General features: G+C 35.2%; 1 protein-coding gene across 8 annotated transcripts; it reads right to left on the bottom strand.

Annotated features, from left to right (window-relative positions):
- Positions 1–1,305: 1,305 nt before the first annotated feature.
- On the bottom strand, positions 1,306–19,884 carry TIAL1 (TIA1 cytotoxic granule associated RNA binding protein like 1). 8 transcript variants are annotated; one of them, XM_006920815.3, is made up of 14 exons: positions 19,774–19,884; positions 17,627–17,694; positions 17,079–17,140; positions 13,202–13,298; positions 8,471–8,620; positions 8,176–8,230; positions 7,931–8,018; positions 5,960–6,035; positions 4,679–4,787; positions 4,266–4,361; positions 4,072–4,156; positions 3,708–3,831; positions 3,235–3,374; positions 1,306–2,409 (listed from the first exon to the last, which is right to left on the bottom strand). In XM_006920815.3, the coding sequence occupies exons 4-14, from the start codon at positions 13,211–13,213 to the stop codon at positions 2,283–2,285; spliced, it is 1,062 nt and encodes a 353-aa protein (XP_006920877.1). In that variant the 5' UTR covers positions 13,214–13,298; positions 17,079–17,140; positions 17,627–17,694; positions 19,774–19,884; the 3' UTR covers positions 1,306–2,282. The 8 variants fall into 8 exon arrangements, with proteins under 8 accessions (XP_006920877.1, XP_024894916.1, XP_006920878.1 ...); XM_025039148.1 differs by having other exon boundaries at positions 8,471–8,569; XM_006920816.3 differs by lacking the exon at positions 17,079–17,140.
- Positions 19,885–19,890: the final 6 nt, after the last annotated feature.

The raw sequence follows: 19,890 nt of genomic DNA, 5'->3' as shown, positions 1-19,890 counted from the left end.
AAAAGCCGTTTAATATGAAATAATATCCATTCACTGAGCTGATCATGAGATCCTGTTCTCTTTTAGATTAAGACGAAGGACACTTCAGTCATGTGTTTACTATGGCAATATAACCTGTCCTGATACTTTTATTAAATCCTAGAAGATACAACTAGGAAACATTGTAGCTGTATTTGGCTGTTATCACAATTAGCTGTTTAATTTACTGGCAGACCAAAAAAGGCAAACTGAGAATTTAATAGGCTTTTTTCAATATATTAAAAAAGTCTTTAATTGTTCAAGTTTCACATATATTCAAGAAAATTTTAACTAGGAGGCATAATTGATATAATTTGAGTGTTCTCCTTATAAAATATAAAGCAACTTTTCCATAATATCCCCAAAGACACTATCTGTGAACAAAAGAAATAAGGGTAAATTTTAATAACAGAAGAGTACTGTGGTTAAAACTAAAGTGCCATAAAAATTTGGCCCAAAGATGAAGAACTTCAGACCCTGTGAATCTTCAGGTTTAGTAACATTTGGTTTTATTTCTAAATGGGAAAGAAAGAAAATAATACCAAAATTATTGTGGTGACCAATTTATATAACCATCATTATTTCAAAGCTAATTGTAATATTTCAAAAGTTTAAAAAATAGTGATCTGTGGGTGTTAGCTGCAATTTCCTACTTAATTGTAAAGGGTTTTCTCACTTTGGTGCCCAGGCCTCAAAACATTTCAAATGCACTGCCTAAACATTTGCACCCTCTAGCTGTCAGAATTCAAATACATAGGATTTTCTCTCTTTTACATTCCTGTTATGATAAAAATTTGAGGAAGATTTTTATCCACATAGCCTGAAAAATACCTCAGAAGCAAACTTCAATCTTATACATCTACCCAACCAGTTCATTTACAAATTCTGCACTCACACAACTCAGCCTCTGTTCAGGCTCGTCATCCCATGCACACTACCCACACAAGGAGAACAAATTAAAAATAAAAGTCACAACTCTGTGTACTATTTAAGCTGAATATCCAATTATAAATTGGTAGATTGAACTGTCTAAATAAGATGCTTTAGCAATCTTGTTAAAAAAAATTCTTGGGCAAAATATATCTAATTTTAAAAAACACCAAGATTTTTAAAAAACACTTGTACTATACAACTTATAGGAATCTTGAAATAGGTTTACAAGGTTTTAATCAAGGTATTTACATACCAAGTAATGTAAATAAAAAAAAGAAAAAAAAATCTAATTTCCAATGACATTTTAAAATGTACTAATGCATCAAAGATTTATATGAAATTAAAATTAAGGCCTTTTCTGTATAGTAATTTGTATAATTTTAATTTTACATAGTAGCCAACCTGGAAATGTCTTAAACATTCTTACCAATCCACTGCATTCAATGCAATGGAGTGCGTTAAGTGTTACTTCAAATAATTACATTGCTGCTACTTCTATGTTGAAGCATGCTTTTTAAACACTGTCGTTACTCAATATTTACAATGTATATCGTTTAAACTTCATGTAAAAGCACAAGTATGACTGTCTGACTTTAATACAAACACCATACTTGGAATCCCCCACCCCCAAATGAAATGTGATTTACTACAGTTTTAATAACACTTTTTAAAGTTTTAAAAATAGGTCTTAATGTGGACCACCAAGATTTGCTCAAGTAACTCACACAACGCTGTTTCTTATTTAGGTTGCAAAATTTCTTTATCAGTCTGGCTTCAGTTTCTTTAGGCATAGAATAAATATTTCCTCCAAAGCGACTCCGAAACCATGCATTTCTTCTCAATATCACACTTTTTTTCTGCTGACTTCGAATGTGGTCCACCTCAGGGTAGGGGAAGGGAGTAGCAAGGTTCAGGATGAACTTATATGTGATTCCCAGTTATTCATGATCCTCCCTTTTTTTGCTCTTTTAAAAACACAGTGAGTTAAAATACTGAGGAGCCAGATAAAAATGGAATAGTATCTAAGAATCAAAATGGATTACCCAGTTCTCCTATTATATCAAAATTTGTAGTCAAGAATTGTCTTTATTGACTTTATTTTAGTTTTTGTACACAAAGAAAAATCATGTTCATATCCATCATGAACAAAAACTTAAAAAGGCAGAACTAGAAGACATGTGTCCTTCACCAAAGCAAAGCTGTGCTAAAGGTTCCAAACATTTCAATTTTTAAAATAAATATTTTCATTTTCCGATGTCTACTTCCATGTCTTCAGAATGTCACAGGATACTGAAGCTATCATGAATTACAATTTTGTTTAGAGTCCCAGCTCACTGTGTTTGGTAACTTGCCATACCATATCCAGCTTGGTTAGGAGGAGGTATTACGGGGGGAGGAGCTTGTCCTTGGGGAGGCTGAGCACCAAATCCACCCATCCAAGCAGCAGAAGGTGATTGACTTGGAAGAAAAAAATAGAATCTTCAGCAAACACAAGAGAAAAATTATATATTTATACAAAAATCAAGCTGAGCCTAACTACAGAATAAACAAGAAATCAACAAACCTACAACAAAGGGCAAGGAAACTTGTACTATACAACTTATAGGAATTGGAATATTATATATAGAATAATATTCCAATATTAGTTTTAAATTTTTGTGAAGATAACCACAACTTAACACGATAACTTCTCTGAATGGTATTTCAAAACTAATTTTTAAAAAATAACAAATGATTCAATATATTATCTATCTACCGCATACTGCACAAAGCATATGAATTTACAAGAAGTTTCAAAAACAGTAGTACACATTGGAAAGAAAAGGAAGGGGTGAAAATAAAGGGCTGGCGGAGGTAGAAAAGTGCAAGAGACCAACCCACTCAATATCAAAAAGGAAAAAAAGCAAGCTACTTCGTATCAGATAAATCTGAGACTTCTCACACAAGCCAACAGGTATAAATCATGAAATTTCTGAACATACCTAGATAAAGACCTTTTCCATGCAAAAATAAATAAGTAGATGAAACAGTATATTACAAATATAAATCAAATTCTGCCAACTGCTTTTAGAGGTAGCAGGACACACCAAGTTACCCCAACCTCCCTTTTTACCTAGGTTATAAAAAGCAAATTTTTAGCATTATAAATCATTCCTCATAAGGTTTCTAAATGCTTCTAATTCCACATAGTTCGATATATACAATTCGAGTTCTCCCTAAGAAAATACACTCTTTTCTCTCTTTTCAGAACCATCTGTTTCTGGACTAGAAAAACCCACTTACTCTACTCCAAATCCTTGTTGATTCCACGGTTGCCCGTACACTCCATAAGGCGGGACTTGCCACCCATTTGCCATATACTGTCCATACTGTTGTGGGTTTCCATAAACTTGGCTCCACTGACCCCACTGACTATAGTCGACCTAGGAAAAAGCAAGTTACGGTTTTAGGGAACAAGAAAGAACCACAGTATTTGAAGAAAGTGGGAGACAAGGAAGAGAAAAACTAAGTAAGCACCCTTATGTGAATAGGACTCTGTTATTTATCATTGTCTAAGTTTATTGGGGTGGTGACACCTGTGAAAAGAAAGTATTAAGATTCAGTTAATACCACAAAATAATCACTTTAGAAATAGCATCAATAACATCAACTGAAAGCGGCTATGTGCTTGGCTTTTCGTTTGCCTCAGTGTCTAAAGCTTTGGTGCAGACATGTGGGATGGGAACCTTAAGGAGCGCTATGAAAAAGTGAGTTACCTGCTGGAAATTTTTAGTCATATCAGGAGATTCTTTACCCCAATAGCACTTAACAACATGTCCCTCAATCGCAGTGCCGTTCACCGAGACGATGGCATGCGCAGCACTCTCATGGGTTGAAAATCTAAGAGAGGAAGAGGAGTGTTTCCTTTTTTTTAAAAAAAGACACAGTAAATAACACAGATGCTCATTAGTTTTTAACTGCTGATTTGGCATTGGTACCCTAAAGTACATGATGACGTAGTTGAAAGTTCTACATTGCAAATTAGTACCAAAATAAACTTGATACCTGAGGGGATCAAATAATACAACTGAAAGAAATGGGCCAAACGTAAGAGTAATAATATTACAGGCAGAACTTTACCTGACAAATGAGTAGCCCTTCTCTGGAAAAACTCTTATTTCCATGATTTGTCCAAATGGTGAGAATGTCTGTCTCATAAGCTGATCTGAAAAAAACATACAAATAAAATATTTAAGGCTCATGTTTATCATGAAATTGGCACTAACGGTGATGAAGCGCCACAGAGAAAAGGGTCAGAAAAACGAACACTGAACCTGTTAACCCGGAAGCAATTCCTCCACAGTACACAGTACAATTTTTTGGACTTGACTGGTTTACTACATCTTCAAATCTCAACTGCTTAGTGTTATCTGTATGTAGAAAGAAAACAAAAATGTTGCTTTTTGTTACAATTGTACAGTATTGTAAAACTGATTACTACATATTAAGATATGCCGCATTTGGGGGGGCAAAATGGAATTTTCCTTCTTGACACTATCATTTGATCTATAAAAACCAGCTGGTTCACAGCTCCAAATACTTGTATCAAAGCCCAATTATTTTCAGACAGTTAAATTCAAGATGAAACGAGTCTTGCAATGGTAATAAAATTTTAAGAAATTAAGACTGTACTCATATGTGGTTTTGTGAAGTAGCCAAAATTTTAATGTATATAGTAATATCTTACTTTCTTGTGTACTTTTAGGTGCAGGGGGTTTACGTGTGGCCCAATTGGTTCTGATTTGACGACCACCTAACCACTGACCTCCCATGTGCACAATGGCATTTTCTGCATCCTATGGAGGAAAAAAGAGAAAGAAAGAGCAATTGCAAACATTACGAACTCAGAAAATAGTGATATATAGGATGAAATAAAATATTGGTACTGCTGGATCCAATAAATCTTATCAGTAAATGAATTCACTAAGTATCCTAAACAAACAAAACTCACAAAAAAGTGATTTGAATTGAGTGATTCATAAAAGCTATTATTACTTATAGATTTCAAAACTCCAGAACAACATTTAAGCATCAAGGGAAATTTATCATAATTCAAATATGCAAGGAAAATATCACAATCCCACTGATTACCAAAATAAAAAGGAAAGTAGAAATCCTCGAAGACAAAGTTGTTTCCAAGTATCTTAATTTTCTGGATGATTTGTAATCTTTTATTGTAGAATATAAAAATTCCAACCTACCCCCAAGAATTGACATTCTACTAACAATGAATTATAACTATGATACAAGATTAAAAACTCATTTTAAGACAGAAGACATCTGCCTTGTTAGAGAATGCTGTAAAATGGCTGCCACCAATAAAAAAAGTTTAGATTCTCAGAAGTGATGTGAATCGAAAATGAATCCAAGCAAAGGAATATAATTCCTGCCCTTTATCTTACCGCTTCAATAAAATGCAGGTAATTTAAATTGCTCCAACTGTTCTAAAATGCTAATGTCAAAGCCCGTTTTATTATTCGAAATTAGTTAATGCAAATGCTTAGATATTTTGGTACCTCTTTCTTAAAGAATATGTACAAAAATCAAGATGAACTGCTTAAATTTTCATTTACATAATTTGCTGTAATCATTAATATCCTGGCTACAAAAGTATGAATAATTAAAAAGTTAAAACTGAGAGTTTCATGGTTAAGACTAAATATAATTTAACTTTCCTCCAAGTACTGAGATAAGCTCATTTGTCCTAGTCTTGAGGTTTACTTCCGACACATCTTACCTTCACCAATGCACAAATGCAACTTTAATACTATTCCTTATACTCAGCCTACCTTTTTCCAGGTATTTATTTCCAAGTTTATGGAAAAAAAAAAAAAAGAATTATGCTCTTATTAAAACACACAAAATTACATAAAAGCTATGTTTGTAGTTAAATCTAAGAATCATCAAGTCTTGAATTAGATAATGACTAAATTTTGTATTAAATTTAAATTGAGTAGAAAGAACGTACCAGTTTGTTATAAAAAGATACAAAACCATAGCCTTTGGATTTTCCAGTTGCCATGTCTTTAACTACTCGGGCATCCCTGTGAAAAGAAGCACAGCTAAATGAGGGAAGTAAGAGTCATCCTCAAAATAAAAACTAAAAGGAACCACACACACTGTATTGTGAGCATTTTTTTAAATAAAATTTCAGTTAGCCCTAATTAACTACAGCCATTCCTGAACTCTCCCTAACGCTTCTTTACCTGTTAGAAAAAAGCAGTAGGACAAAAACATGTAATAAACATGCAACCTAATCAAATAGCCTGTGCTGTCTAAACTAAATGCTCAAATCTGAAGATTAATAGGAACAATAGTTTCCTTTTCTAATATTCTACTGGCTAGTGTCCGCTAAGGTTTACTGATTCTATAAATTACTGTAACAATGCTAACTACTTTACCATGCAATCTCTAAATAGTTAAATGTCTTCTGCCTAGTGATACAAAATATATGAAATATTAAAAAATTGAAAAAGAGGAAAAAATAGGAATTAAAAAGGCATACATGGCCTGTTAACAGATTTCTTTATTTTTCTTGGTCAATTCTCTACCATCATTTTGGAGTTTGGGCAGCTGTAAATTTTGAAAAATTGACATTTTCAGAAATTTAAGAAAGGAGAATAAAAAACTAACAACAATGCTAAGCACACCAGTACGAAAACAACAAATTTACACAGAAATTTTAGTGAGTAAGTTAAAATGATTGGAAATATAGAACTCCACTGAATATAGAATGTTAAAATGTAAATACTAAAATATGTATATATAAATAATGTATAATAAGAATAAATAGAAATGAGAAAAAAATCTACAACTGAGTTCCAGTGTGCACAGTTCCTTGCAGTTAGCCTTCAAGATCCTGTCCATTCTTATGAGCAATTCTGCAAAATAACCAGAATGCTATTACTTTTAATTGTGACTTGGACTTTAGAAAAACTGCAGGTCTCAGGTATAAATAAAGATTGAAAAACAGCAACCTGTATTATTTTTTATACTGATTTTTAAAACAGTACTACTTACCACATCTAGAGATTAAAAAGCAAAGCAAATATCAAAATAGAAAATTAAGAATTAAATGCTTCTTTCAAATAAATTAAATCTATAGAACAACAAGAAGGTACAGAGAAAAATATTGTTGTTCTTAGTTGAAACATATTCCTGTAAATACTAAAATGTTTAATTTAAATCTACAGAAAATAAATATATAAAATAAATGGATCTCAATCAAAAAGATAATATTATGATAAACATTTTATATAACTTGTAACCACTTTTAATTTTCCAATATATTTAATTAAGTAACATACAGTGAAATTTGAGCATAAAACTTGTTAAAAATCAAACCACATTTGGGCCCTAACTAGAAGAATAAAATAGCATTAACAAAAAAATCTATTGTAATCCCACATTTATGGCTCAGACATTGAAACATTTTAATACTACAATAGTACTACTACTCAGGTACAATAACAAAACACATTTATCATTATAATTAAACATGCGCATTTTCAATTTAACCACAATATATCCAAGGATTTACCTACTCTCCCCCATTTATAAACTCCTTTAAAAGTTTAATACATAGTATAAATCACATTTACTTTTGGTTAACCCATTATCTTTAAACATCGAATTTTGAAAACATTTGACAAAAAGTTGGACTTTATAATAGGTTTTTACCACCCAAACATCTGCTTCAAAGATAACAAACAGAATCACTTAAGATTTTTTTTAACATATTATACACAGGATTAGATGAAAACAAGACCCTAAAACATTAAAATGACATTAACATTTCAACAACTACTAATCAAAAAACAAAACAAACAAACAAAAAAAATCACATTAACTAGGGTAAGAAAATCTTAATTCCTATACAAGTTAATTATATACAATTTTGCCTATCACTACTGAATATAGTATTGATTATGATACTTACGATATTTTACCAAAAGGGGCAAATGCTGATTTGATATCTTCTGTTGTAATTTCTGGACTCAAATCCCCAACAAACACATGGAAGTGATCTGAAATCAAAGCATTTGGTAATCAAATACTTAAGAAATAAGCTACTCAACCTTTTATCGGCAACACTAAGGGAAGGAAAAAACCCTACTTAGGCTGGTAATGCTGCCAAGATAATTTCAGAACTCTTCCACAGTAAAATGCAGCAGGAGTACTTACTGGAAGTATCTTTTTTCTGGCTACTTGGTGTTGTTGCCCAGTTTACTTTGACCTCCTAAAAATAAAGATTATATTTAATACAATTATTAGATATGTCATTGTGAATCACAACACTTGCCACTTATTAAATCATTTATCAAGCAGGATAATTTCTGTAAAAGCACTAGGCTGAATAAAGCAAAACCATCACTCAGCAGAGCTTAATATTTGTTTAAAAACTTGCTAAGAAAGAATACAAACTAATTTGACATGCAAACACATATACTCGTGAGGTGGCATTATTGTATTATCTTACCTTTCCCAAAATTTTTCTCCCATTCATAGCAGCTAATGCAGCAGCTGCATCTCTGTGTTCATAAAATTCCACAAAGCAATATGGGTCATTGCTTGTATGCTGCAAAACAGAAAATCCAACAGAAGAGTTGACCCTTCTGCTATCGGGTTGCTGAGAAGAAAATCCAGGAAAAAACATTACTGATAGCTAGGAAAGTACAGGTGAGATTGCATAAGCTTATGAAAGCCTAACACTTTAAAAATAAGACTTATAGCTACGCCTGACTTTGTACCTCACAACACTGTTGTACTCCAACAGAACTATCAAAGTGGTATAGAAGCATGACTATCAGCATTAAATCAAAATACAGAATTCCGGTATGAAGTATGATAAATATAAAATAGAAGTTTATATAAGACCAAACAAAATCTCAGGTTCAGATTTGACAGATAAGGACCCCTTCCTTACCACTGCTCTTCTCTCCCAACATTATTTTCAAAAGAAAGAATTCTATTTCTGCATCATCACCATTCTTTAACTGTATCTCATGACTATAAAAAATACAAAACTGAACCAACTCAACAAGCTTTACTCCTGATCAAAAGGAGTATTAGTACTACATGCAATGAGATTATGTATTTCTTTTCTAGATAAGGGAAGATTGAGAATGAAAACAGAAAAAGTTCAGATTTATAACCAGCTATCGAAATGAATTCCCTGTCTTTCAAAATATTCTAATGTACTGAAGATTCTATATACTTTGAATTTGTTTTTTAAAGACCAGAAAAATACTCTAATGATAAAGAAAAAAAACCTTCTGAAAATGTATCTGAATAAAATATTCCAGGCCAAAGCTATAGTTTTATATTATAAAAATACTGATAAGAAATCTTTATTAAATATATTCTACAACATTATGCTTAACAGTAGCTGACAAAGACGTATTTATAAAGACAATGAGAAAGTAATACTACCTAAATTATAGCAACTCTAATAACCAAAATGGAAATAAATTTCATAAAATTGCAATCAATACTGTAGAGCTACACAACTGTACAAATATATACTTTTTTAAACATAAGGTTAAAAACATTCATCACTGTTCAGTGTAAAATGCCCTAAAAAATAATATTTAAAATGTGGAATTCTAGTTGCACTTACAAGGGATAAAAATACCAGATAAAATAAAGATCTTTTCAACAACCACTGGTTTTCATTCCAGGAAAGTTTTAGAAGAAAAATCCAAAATAAGACGTCTAAAACAATAGTGGCGAAGGAACCAGAGGCATTTCCTTGAGGGGAACAAAAGTATGATCATTAATACTGACAAGAAAACTATGGGCTCCCATACAAAATCCTACTGTCTGCAGTCACATGAACGCTGTTGTTCAGAGGTAGAGAAAGAAAACAACTCCAAATAAAAATATGTACTTAAATTCTTCTTGAGAAAAAGGTAACGTTTACTAGTAACATTCATTGAAGAAAGGCCTTTAAGGGTAAACAATAAGCTAAAACTGTGTAAATCGATTTTTCCTTTTAGTCCTACCTCTTCTGCCCTGATGATATTTAAAGAGAACACTGGTAACTGTAGCCAGTCCCGTGGTAGATCCGTAACAACAGGCTTCAGTAAGCCAGTCAACCCATGCATCCTGACTTCGAGTTTGTGAGTAGTAGCAGGCAGATCCCACTCAGCGTGCGCACGCGCACACACTTACACATGCACATCACACCACATTTCATCTCATTTAAGATACCACTGATTTCTATCACATCCCAGCTGTCAGGTGTTAAAATTTTTTAAACATTTGCCATAGAATCGATAACGTACATTTCTTATAGTATACAGGGAAAGGTAGAACCTAAAATAAACAATACCTAAAGTAAAGAATCATAAAACTAATGGGAAGAAAGGATTTTCCATATACTGAAATGAAACGCAGGAGAGGAAAATAAATGCTAGACAGTCCGTACTAGAGTTCACGCCCTTTGGAAGTGTCCCACTTACACCACCACCAAGTGACACTAAAAATCACCTGTGTCCTTACCTTAATTACTGTGTTCACCAATTTTTGTTGGATGACATAAAGGTCAAGACAGAGAAATAAGAGGTCTTACAACTGTTTACAAGTTCAAGTGTGAGAATTGTAGGCTATGGATAAATTACAAAAATTCGTTTCAAATTCCTCCACCCCTCGTACGGCAGTACGTGCACAGGTTTTTAAAGAACACTTTAATCCTTTATGAAATGTTTCATGGAAATTTTCTGGTGACTCTTTCCACTTTCTCATATCTCATTCCCTCCTAAACCCACTCCCGTCAGCTTCCAACCCAACCACTGGAACCAGGCCACTGAAACTTCATGTCGAACTCGCCAGTGACCCCTTCGCCGTCTCTGTGATCCCTTTTCTGTCATCTTGACTTTCAAACCGAATTCAAAACTGCTGACAACTCTCCTCCTCCTAATAGTCTCCTCTAGATTCCACCACACTCTCGGTCTCCCTGTTTCCTCGCTGGAGAAGGTCGTCCTTCCTCCTTAACTCAAACTCGCGCCACTGTAGTGCTGAGATGCTCCGGGCCCCGCTACTCTTCCCTGTCAGCACTCTCTAGCTCTAGGAACTAGAGCTCATCTAGTCCCACTGCTTCAAATACCACTGCAAGCCGCCATCATCAGCACTGGCCTCTTCAGAGGTCCCAACTAATTTATCCAACTGCCTGCATATGATGTCCACTCAGCTGTCCGCTGCACATCTTGAACGAGCACTGCCAAAACACAGCTCTTGATTCCCGCCACTCTCCCATCTATCCTATGCCTCCCTCGGTCATGCCCATTTTAGCAAATAAAGAGCATGACCATCCACACAATTGCACAAACAAGAATCTAAGGGTCATTTTCTATGTCTTCTTTCCCATTATGTCCTGCAGCCAATCCAGTCCTATTGACTCTTACCTCCATAATATAACCCAAATTTACCTCCATCTCGAATAGCAGGCTACCACTCTAGAGAACACGTCTATATCATCTCTTACCTAGACTAGTGAAATAAGCCCAGCTGCTTTCCCTCCTTCCATTCTTGTCCTCTACAATCCATTCTCCACCCAAAAGTAATTCTCCAAATAGAGTAATTTGAAAAATGCAAACCAGGGTATATTACCCTACTTAAAAACTCGCTATGACCAGATTAAAATCCAAACTCTCTGTCATTGCCTGCGCTGCCCTGAGATTCCAACCCTGCCTGCCCTGGCCTACCTCCTTAGACTAATTTCCCACCACTTCCCTCTACTCACCGAGCTCCAACTATGCTAGTCTTTGGTTCCACGAACGCACCAAACTCATTACCAACTCAAGGCCTTTGTATCTGCCATGCCCTCTGCCTCCAGCTCTTAACATAGATGGCACTACCACCATCTTGTTATTCCTGTCTCAGCTCAAAGAGGTAACATCTTCCCTCACCGCCTAGCCCATACAGCATCGACCCTTCAATCATCACCACAGAACTGTTTTATTCTCCTCATAGCTCCAGTACCTAGCACAAAGTAAATTTTGATTAATGAAGGAATGAATGAATAATCAGAAACAGGAACAAGAGAAAATATAAAATATCAGAAGAGACTGATGATTATCATTAGTTAGGAAAGATCAAAAGGCCAATTTGCTTTACAGGTTTTTAACAGTCCCCCTCTGTCTCAGGACCTACCATGAACCCCTTGGCATAGCTTCTGGCCTCTACCAAACGCTCCTGCCTCATCCTCTGGCATCTCTATGCCTAATCCCATTAGAAACTCCAAGCATGCTATGATTTCTAACTTTCCCTCTCCTCTTGCAAGCACCCCTGCTCTATCTACCAGACTGGATCAAGACCCCTGTCTCTATCTAGAATCCCTGTGTCTTCAAATTTCTTTCTAGCCAGTTTCCATTACTTTTCAGTTTCAGCCTCGACAATGACTCCTCCAAGAAGCTTCTCCAGACCTAAGAGCATGCTTGGATCCATGTGCTCCCACAACGCTTGAAAAGGCTTCCGTAGCATTTATTATCCTACATCATTAGTGCTTGTTAAGTCCTCTGTCTCCCTCATTACACTATAAAATTCTAAGGGGCTAAGAACAGTCTTATTCACCACTGTACCCCTAACACTTACCGTAATACCTGGTACACTAAGTGAATAAATAAAAAGAAATAAGAGAAGAAACTGAAACACAAGTCACTGGGCACTGCTACAGAGTCTTAACCAGGAAAGTATAAAGAGTAGTTTTCTTTGGGGAAAAAAAGGAAAACAAAATTATTATCCTAATGATTTAAATCCCTTTCTATGAAAAGCTGCTCAGTCATTAGTATTTACTAAAAACAGAAAGGATGCATGTTGCTGGACTATGCACATTAACAGCCCAAATGTGCTTTTACATACACCAATCCCTAAACTTTATACTATCTAAATCTATAACATTCTTACTGGAATTGTATGAAGTATCATTCAGATTTTCAACACTGAGATAAGCTGTCCCAACTTTTTACAAGCAGAATCACTTGAAGATTAACTACATCACAAAGAATGAAAATAATAGCACAGGAACTCTGTCCTCACAAATAAAACTCCATTCTAAACCTAGTTTGTCAGCCAGATCAAAATAAGTCAAAACAACAGACATGAATCCCTCCACCAGAATAACCTGGGGCTTAAAATGATACTAATCAACTCATGTATCTCAAAATGTTAAACATCGTGCTGTCAGCACATGGAACTGGGAAGATCTTACCTCTGTTATCATTTTACAGCTTTTACAGGGTCCAATCTGACTGAATAACTGAAGTATGAGGACTTCCGTCACATCTCTGGAGAGGTTACCTACGTATCTGAACAAGAAGAAAAAAACATCAGCAATTTTCTTTCAGCTCTGGCTCTAACGTGTTATCATTTAACTCATCACCTTTTAGTTCATTTTCACTCCTGTCTTCAATAAAACTTTCCAATTAAGCTTGATCCTATGAAAGTAAGATTAATGCCTATTTAGGAAGGCAACAAATGTTCTTGGGCCACTAAGGTACCATTTCAAAAGACTTTACAAAGAATAAATCAATGTGACCTTGCATGCCCCAAAAGCGTATTATTCTGTACCCTATATATCATTTTCTCATCTTATTAGAATAAAAATAATAAAAATTTAAACCAGTCTTAAGATAGCTATAATTTCTGGAGGTGAAATACAATTCAAAATAATGTATCACACACACATACACACACAATACCACAAATATTGATTCATTAACGCTCCTAATCATTGAGGGTATTATATATAAGGCTGAGTTTATCTTAGACCCCCAACCAAAGCAATTACATTAAGGAAGAACAGAATTAAAATTACAGAAAGCACTCAAGGATTGGAGGGTTTTGTTTTGTCTTGCTAAATTAAATTGTTATTGATGCTATGTCTTCACTGTTTTGTTTTAGGAGAGCAGGATAAAATAATAAAATTTCCTAGCCTAAAATACATCAGAATCAACAAAATACATGTTTATGTAGATCAAGCAAATATAAAGATTTCTTTAGAAACTCAGAGAAAATTTAAGACAAATCCAGGTATACTTTTGACTATGCATATGTAAAGAATTGGGATTATTTTTCAAAATTATAACTTGAATATATGTATTTTATATAAGAATTTTAAAACACAGATAAATTAAACAAAACAAAAAAGACACCACCACCCAGAGACGATCACCTTGGTTTCTCTTGTATCATGGATTTTAATTTAGCTTAATAAATGTTAACCTTTTAAATGTTTCTGGTACTCGGTGTATAATTGCTAAAATTTGCCTGTTTGAACCTCATAAAGCAAATAATATTTGTAAAAATTAACATAGAGAAAGTACATGAACATGCTTTATTTTCCTAATATAAAACATCTGGAAACTGAGTACTGAGACCAAAATAAGCCTTGCATCTATTACCATATTAAATACATAACTGCTTTGAGATGGAACACTCTGAAATGGAAAAACAGACTGACAAAGGTCAGTTTACATGTAAAAGAAAATTATCTGATTAAGAATGAATAGCAATTTTCCAGTTTGGTTAAGAAATTCATTGCAATGAGTGTTAATATCTTTAACTTACATGTTCTAAAACTGAAATACAAGCCCAATGTTACTTAAATAGTAGACTAAACCAGTGACAAACTGGTTTAGGTCTACCTATGCCATCTTATCCTTAGAATTGAAGTAGAACAGATACATTGGTAGGCCATACAATGACATACTTTATCCAGCAGTAGTGAAAGGTTATAGGATTATGAGCTAGCCAGACAACTGCCTGCCCCTTAATTCACACAGGTTTGTGAGTATGCGTGCACGGAATAATTTTTTTGTACAAGGTAGATCTACCTAAAAAGAAAATAAGCAAGTAACGCTGGTCTAAGTGTTACACTCATCTAACCTAGAGCGCTAGTTAGCTCATTTTTAAGAGAATAGGAGTGAATAAAACCGATTTTCACATACTGAAGCGAACTAGTAACAAAATTAAAATAGAACAATCATTTGAACATAACAAATTTTAAATAGTTATAAATTTGCATTACTATTTAAAACATTGATTTGTTCAGGAAAAACTGCATTAATTACCTTTCATATCTAATAGTCACAATTAAAGCTGTTACTGTTTAACAGAATTTTTATTCCAAGTCAACCTATTTCCAATCAGTTATAAATTTTAAAGACTTTCTAGGGGAACATTTAGATATATTAACTTACATTTGAAGCACTGTAGCCAAAGAGTAAAATGTTAATCTAAGTTTAGAATGTCATGAAATACTTCTACAATCTAATTTTAAGGTTTCCTATTTTTTAAGTATCTCCACTAAAAGTCCAGTGGTAAAGCAGCAAACTAAATTCCCAAAACTATTATAAAAAAGGCCTTCTACAAAAACATGTGGAACATCTTAATTTACCAGTATAAAAAAGATATAATTCACTAAATAATTCTACCTAAATTTTACTCAAATCTTAGGTTGCATTTTCCTTTACTCAGAGTTCTATAATTTATTTACATATGCCTTTATCATATTACACAGAGAAACACGTCACAATTTTTAAAATACTGTACTGTACAGCTTAAGTACCTTTATATTGTCACAAAAATTATTTGTCCCAAAATAAATACTAAAAAATATTTAAGATTACATAAAATACATAAAATGGTCAACACCAGACCTGGTAAGAATATTACCTTTTAGTGTACTGAAATGAAACCGTTTTTCTTTCTAAATTATAGTTTCTAAGCTTTCTTTCAGCTCTGGTTATGAAGCAGTCAACATATTCTAAAGTTTCAAGTGTTTAAATATAAAATCTCTACTTGAAGAACATATATAAAACAACAGAGACTAATGGCTCAAATTCTTGTATTGAGAGGTCAATCCAAAGAGTAAACATTTAGAAAATTCCAAAAAGATTAACTCAAGGGGGAAAAAAAGGCATTCCATAGATCTATTTTGTCATCTAAGAAAAGGAACTGCAGGAACTATAGCATTCAAAATGGAAAATGATGCCTTTATCCCTAACATCAGGGTTAAAATCCAATTTGGGACTAGAAACTTGGCAGTTTCACAGTAGGGCAAAAGTTCACATTGCCAAACTACTTCCTATGTCCAACTGAGCTGAATTTTAAGTTAAGAATATCATGCCTTTCAGAAGCCTATTCACACTTTTTCAACACTGAATATGCTCTCACTCTGAAAAGGGTAGCCCTACCCAGGCTGAAATTACCAGCACTTTTATACAAAGTACTATAGTCGAATTATAAGAATGTAACATTTTTGCTTTTGTTCTTGACAAGTTCCTATATAAGAGGAGATTTTGCAACAATGTCCTTCAATAGGTCTCTAATGAACTAATCGGTTTGTCAATATTTCATTTTAGGAAGGAGGCAGGGTAGAGGAAAGGTGCAGGAGGTACAAGTGAACTGACCAACTACATGAGGGATATTGACATACAGACACGCACATTTTAAAGAAACAGAATATGATCAAGTTGAACGAAGGGCTTAATTACAGCCAAATCCATGGTATAGCAAGTCAATTTTATAAATTGTTAATATTTTCTTCTGCTACTGCCCTTAGCTGTTCAGATTATACTCTAAATCATTGGTTTATTTCCTCCTTTCGACTGAGTATCAGGAGGAATAGCCTTAAAGGATGGCAATGCATAACGTGGTATAATCCCAGATCCACAATTCCTACTCATTTTGGTACATTGGACAGATGAAGAAAATAAGCTACAATAGAACGTCATTATAATTTAATGTCATATTATAGATCAGATATACCATGGATCTAATCACTGCACTCAAAGATATCCTCAATACAAGTCTGAATTGCGTGTCCTACAAGGTAGGTGTCCAAGTTCCAACGCCAGTTCTACACAACATGATCTCCTGTTTGCTTTTTCAATTCACAAGTTACTCAATACATATTACCCCAAAATAAATGTCAAATGAGAATGGAGAGCATCAGCAAATAGACCTTTAAAGCAACTATATGACAAATAAACTTTATGTTTAATATCAAAACAATTCTATACCACTTTAAATACCATCAAATAAATTAATAATACTGTAGAGGTAATGAATATTTAAAGACCTACCTAGGCTATAAACACCATATTGTTTTCTGATGATAGAACCATATGTCTTAGCTTGTGTGTGTCTGCAGGAAAAAAACCTCACTAGTAACACACAGGCATTTTAAGGAAACAGTTTAAGTTTTGTTAAGAGTACATTCTTTTAAAACATACTAGCCACTTGAAATACTAATCAATAGATCACAATGTAAAATAAAAAGATCTCCATAAATAAAATAAAACCCTACTAGACATCAATCTTTAGAGCCACATTCAAAGTTTTCATCAAATATTCATATCTAAAGAACTCTGAAAATATGTAAAACAGATACTTAAACTATTATGCATTATTTTTATTAAAAATCCGATCCCGAAATCCCATTTGTGAAACATCTGCTTTTATCTCAAAATTTTATATTTGAAGGTTTTTAAAAATATGTAAAATCAACAGGCTGCACCATGTATGGCGGTCGTGTGTGCCTGTAATTTTAACCCAATCGAGACTGTTTAAAAAATGGACTTAATACTAATTTAATAAAAAGAAGTATAATCATTGTAAAATATTTGAGTACCTCTTATGTTCCAGGCAGTGAACTAAATGCTGCAGGGGTAAGAGCTAGGAGGATGTACCAGTCCTTGTCTAAAAAAAAAAAAAAACCCCTTCCCATGAGAAGAGTGGGAGAAGGAAAAAGAAAGACAGAATAGTAAGCATGTACTGATTGATATACAGGTACACTGAAGCCCATGATGTTTCTTTACTCATATGTACAATTGTCACATTTTTAGACAACTGTAAACAGACAACTTAAGTGTTTCAGAGAAAGAACAAGATATTGGAGAAGTTAGAGGTAAGACATAAGTGACAAAGAAGTTAGCTTATTAGTCTACTGGAGAAAGTGTAAGCTATGATGGAGATGAAGTATAAGACAGATGCGAAGATAGTTACATGAATTAAAGGTATTGAAATAGCATATTATTTAGCACAGCAAAAACAGGAATTTCTCTTCATAAGGAATGGATAAATATAGTTAATAAGAAATCAGCCATGAGAATTTACCAATTATTCAGCAGCTATTATGATGCAATGATGACATTTTGGATTTTTAGATACAATGTAATTTTTTCTTTGTTAAATACATGCTAGCAAGGCTCTAAATCCACCTTTCCCAGATGCTTCCATCAAAGTACACATTGCTAACTAAATACTAAGCCTTGGCTTCAACAGATGTTAAAGGACAAATTTCAAGTTTGTCTCATTTCTCTTTTCTGGGAAAAGAAGGCTGAAATGGAAGAAAGCACAAAACAAATATAAAAGTTTCACTAAGCAGGCTTTTGATTCAAGCATCTGATGCGCTTAAATTAGCCTCAAATTCTCAAAACAGAATGGCAAATAGCGAGACATAGGAATAGGACATAGGAATAAAAAAAAGTGCAAGCCCCGCTCCCCCCCAAAAAACAACTAAAAACCAAACCTGTATCAATATCGGACAGTTATGTTTTACTGAGCGGACTTTCCTTGGTAGGACTGAAGAGATGAGAAGTTAGTCAAGCTTCCTGAGTACCCATCCATCTTCATCTATTCCCCAAAAAGCAATTTCCCCATCAGATAGCTGAGCCAAGTGAACTATGATCGTATAAATACCAGGCAAAGGCAAAAGAAAACAAAGCAGCGATGAGACTCCTTGTACTCGAGGTAGGCGTGTTGAGCTTCGAGAGGCTAGGAAAACCAGAGGTGCCCAACTTAAACATTTAATTAGAAATTACTGACTTTAAAAAAAAAAATTCAGGTTAAAGAAATGTAAATGCTGAGTCATCACTCTTCTTTAGGAAGGAAACTCGAATAAGTGGTTGGAAGATGAAATTCATTCATTAGATTGGGCTTCAGATACAAAGCAACAGCAAGATAGGAGAAAGAGCGCTCAAAAGACATAAATCGAATAGCGGATAAAGACATCATTTTTCTCCGACTCTGAAGGTCTCAACGCACAGATTAAAAAGAGGTAACACTAAAAGGGCATAAACAGTTTAACAACTGGTTGTCAGTTTGGCGTAGGTAGCGCTCAAAGTAAACTTCGTTATCCAAGAAGGGAAAGATGCTCCGGCGGCAAGTGGCATCCCTTCTGCACTTCGAAAGTAGCGGGCGCTTGGCGAGTGTGTCTGACAGCGTGGGCGGGGGCACGTGGGGCAGAGAGTAGGGGATCGCGCGGCAGAAGAGTGTCCGGCTTCCTCAGAGAGCTTAGCTTTGGGAGAAGAGCCGGGAGCGACTGGAGCTGGGGACGTGGAGGGCACGAGTGCTAATTCCTAGGGGCCCGCAGGGGATGCGGCTGCGGTCCCACCCCTCAGTCCCACCCCCACCAGGCCCTGCCCCCGTGGGGACAGCTCCCGGCCCAGCCCAGGGCCCCAAGAGCAAAGAGAGAGCAGGAGCTCTCCCGGGCCTGACAGCCTCTGCTATGCAGAAACCCGGCCTAGGAAAGGTGTGCAAAAGGAGCGAGAGAAGGTCGAAACAAGCCCCAGGCCCCAAGAAGTGACTGTCTGGGAGAAGGGAGGGCTTCCTTCCCAAGGAAAAGGGGACAGATGAGGAATGCACTTGGCGTCCGCGCCGCCCCGGCCAGGGGCCGCCAAGAGTCCCAGCTTCGGCCCAGCTCTCCTGCTCCCTCCCACAGCGTCCAGTGATGCCCGGGCCTTTCGGCGCCTGGCACCCCCAATCTCGGGTACTCACAGAGTCCGGGGCTGCCCGTCGTCTTCCATCATGGTGGGTGCGACGGAGCGATCCCGGGACAAGGGGGAGGGCAGGGCTGGGGAGGGGAGGGGGTGGGGGGGAGGGGGGGGGGGTCCG

Source organism: Pteropus alecto, unplaced genomic scaffold (genome assembly GCF_000325575.1).
Source record: "Pteropus alecto unplaced genomic scaffold, ASM32557v1 scaffold177, whole genome shotgun sequence".
Lineage (NCBI taxonomy): Eukaryota > Metazoa > Chordata > Mammalia > Chiroptera > Pteropodidae > Pteropus > Pteropus alecto.
This window is presented reverse-complemented; position numbering and strand designations above follow the sequence as displayed.

Excerpts from the sequence above, each read along its gene's own strand:
- TIAL1 (XM_006920813.3), bottom strand. The coding sequence starts at position 19,805 with ATGATGGAAGACGACGGGCAGCCCCGGACTCT. Across the intron at positions 8,231-8,470 it reads GGAGAAAAATTTTGGGAAAG|GAGGTCAAAGTAAACTGGGC; the intron begins GTAAGATAATAC and ends CTTTATTTTTAG. Across the intron at positions 4,157-4,265 it reads AATTGCTTCCGGGTTAACAG|ATCAGCTTATGAGACAGACA; the intron begins GTTCAGTGTTCG and ends TGTTTTTTTCAG.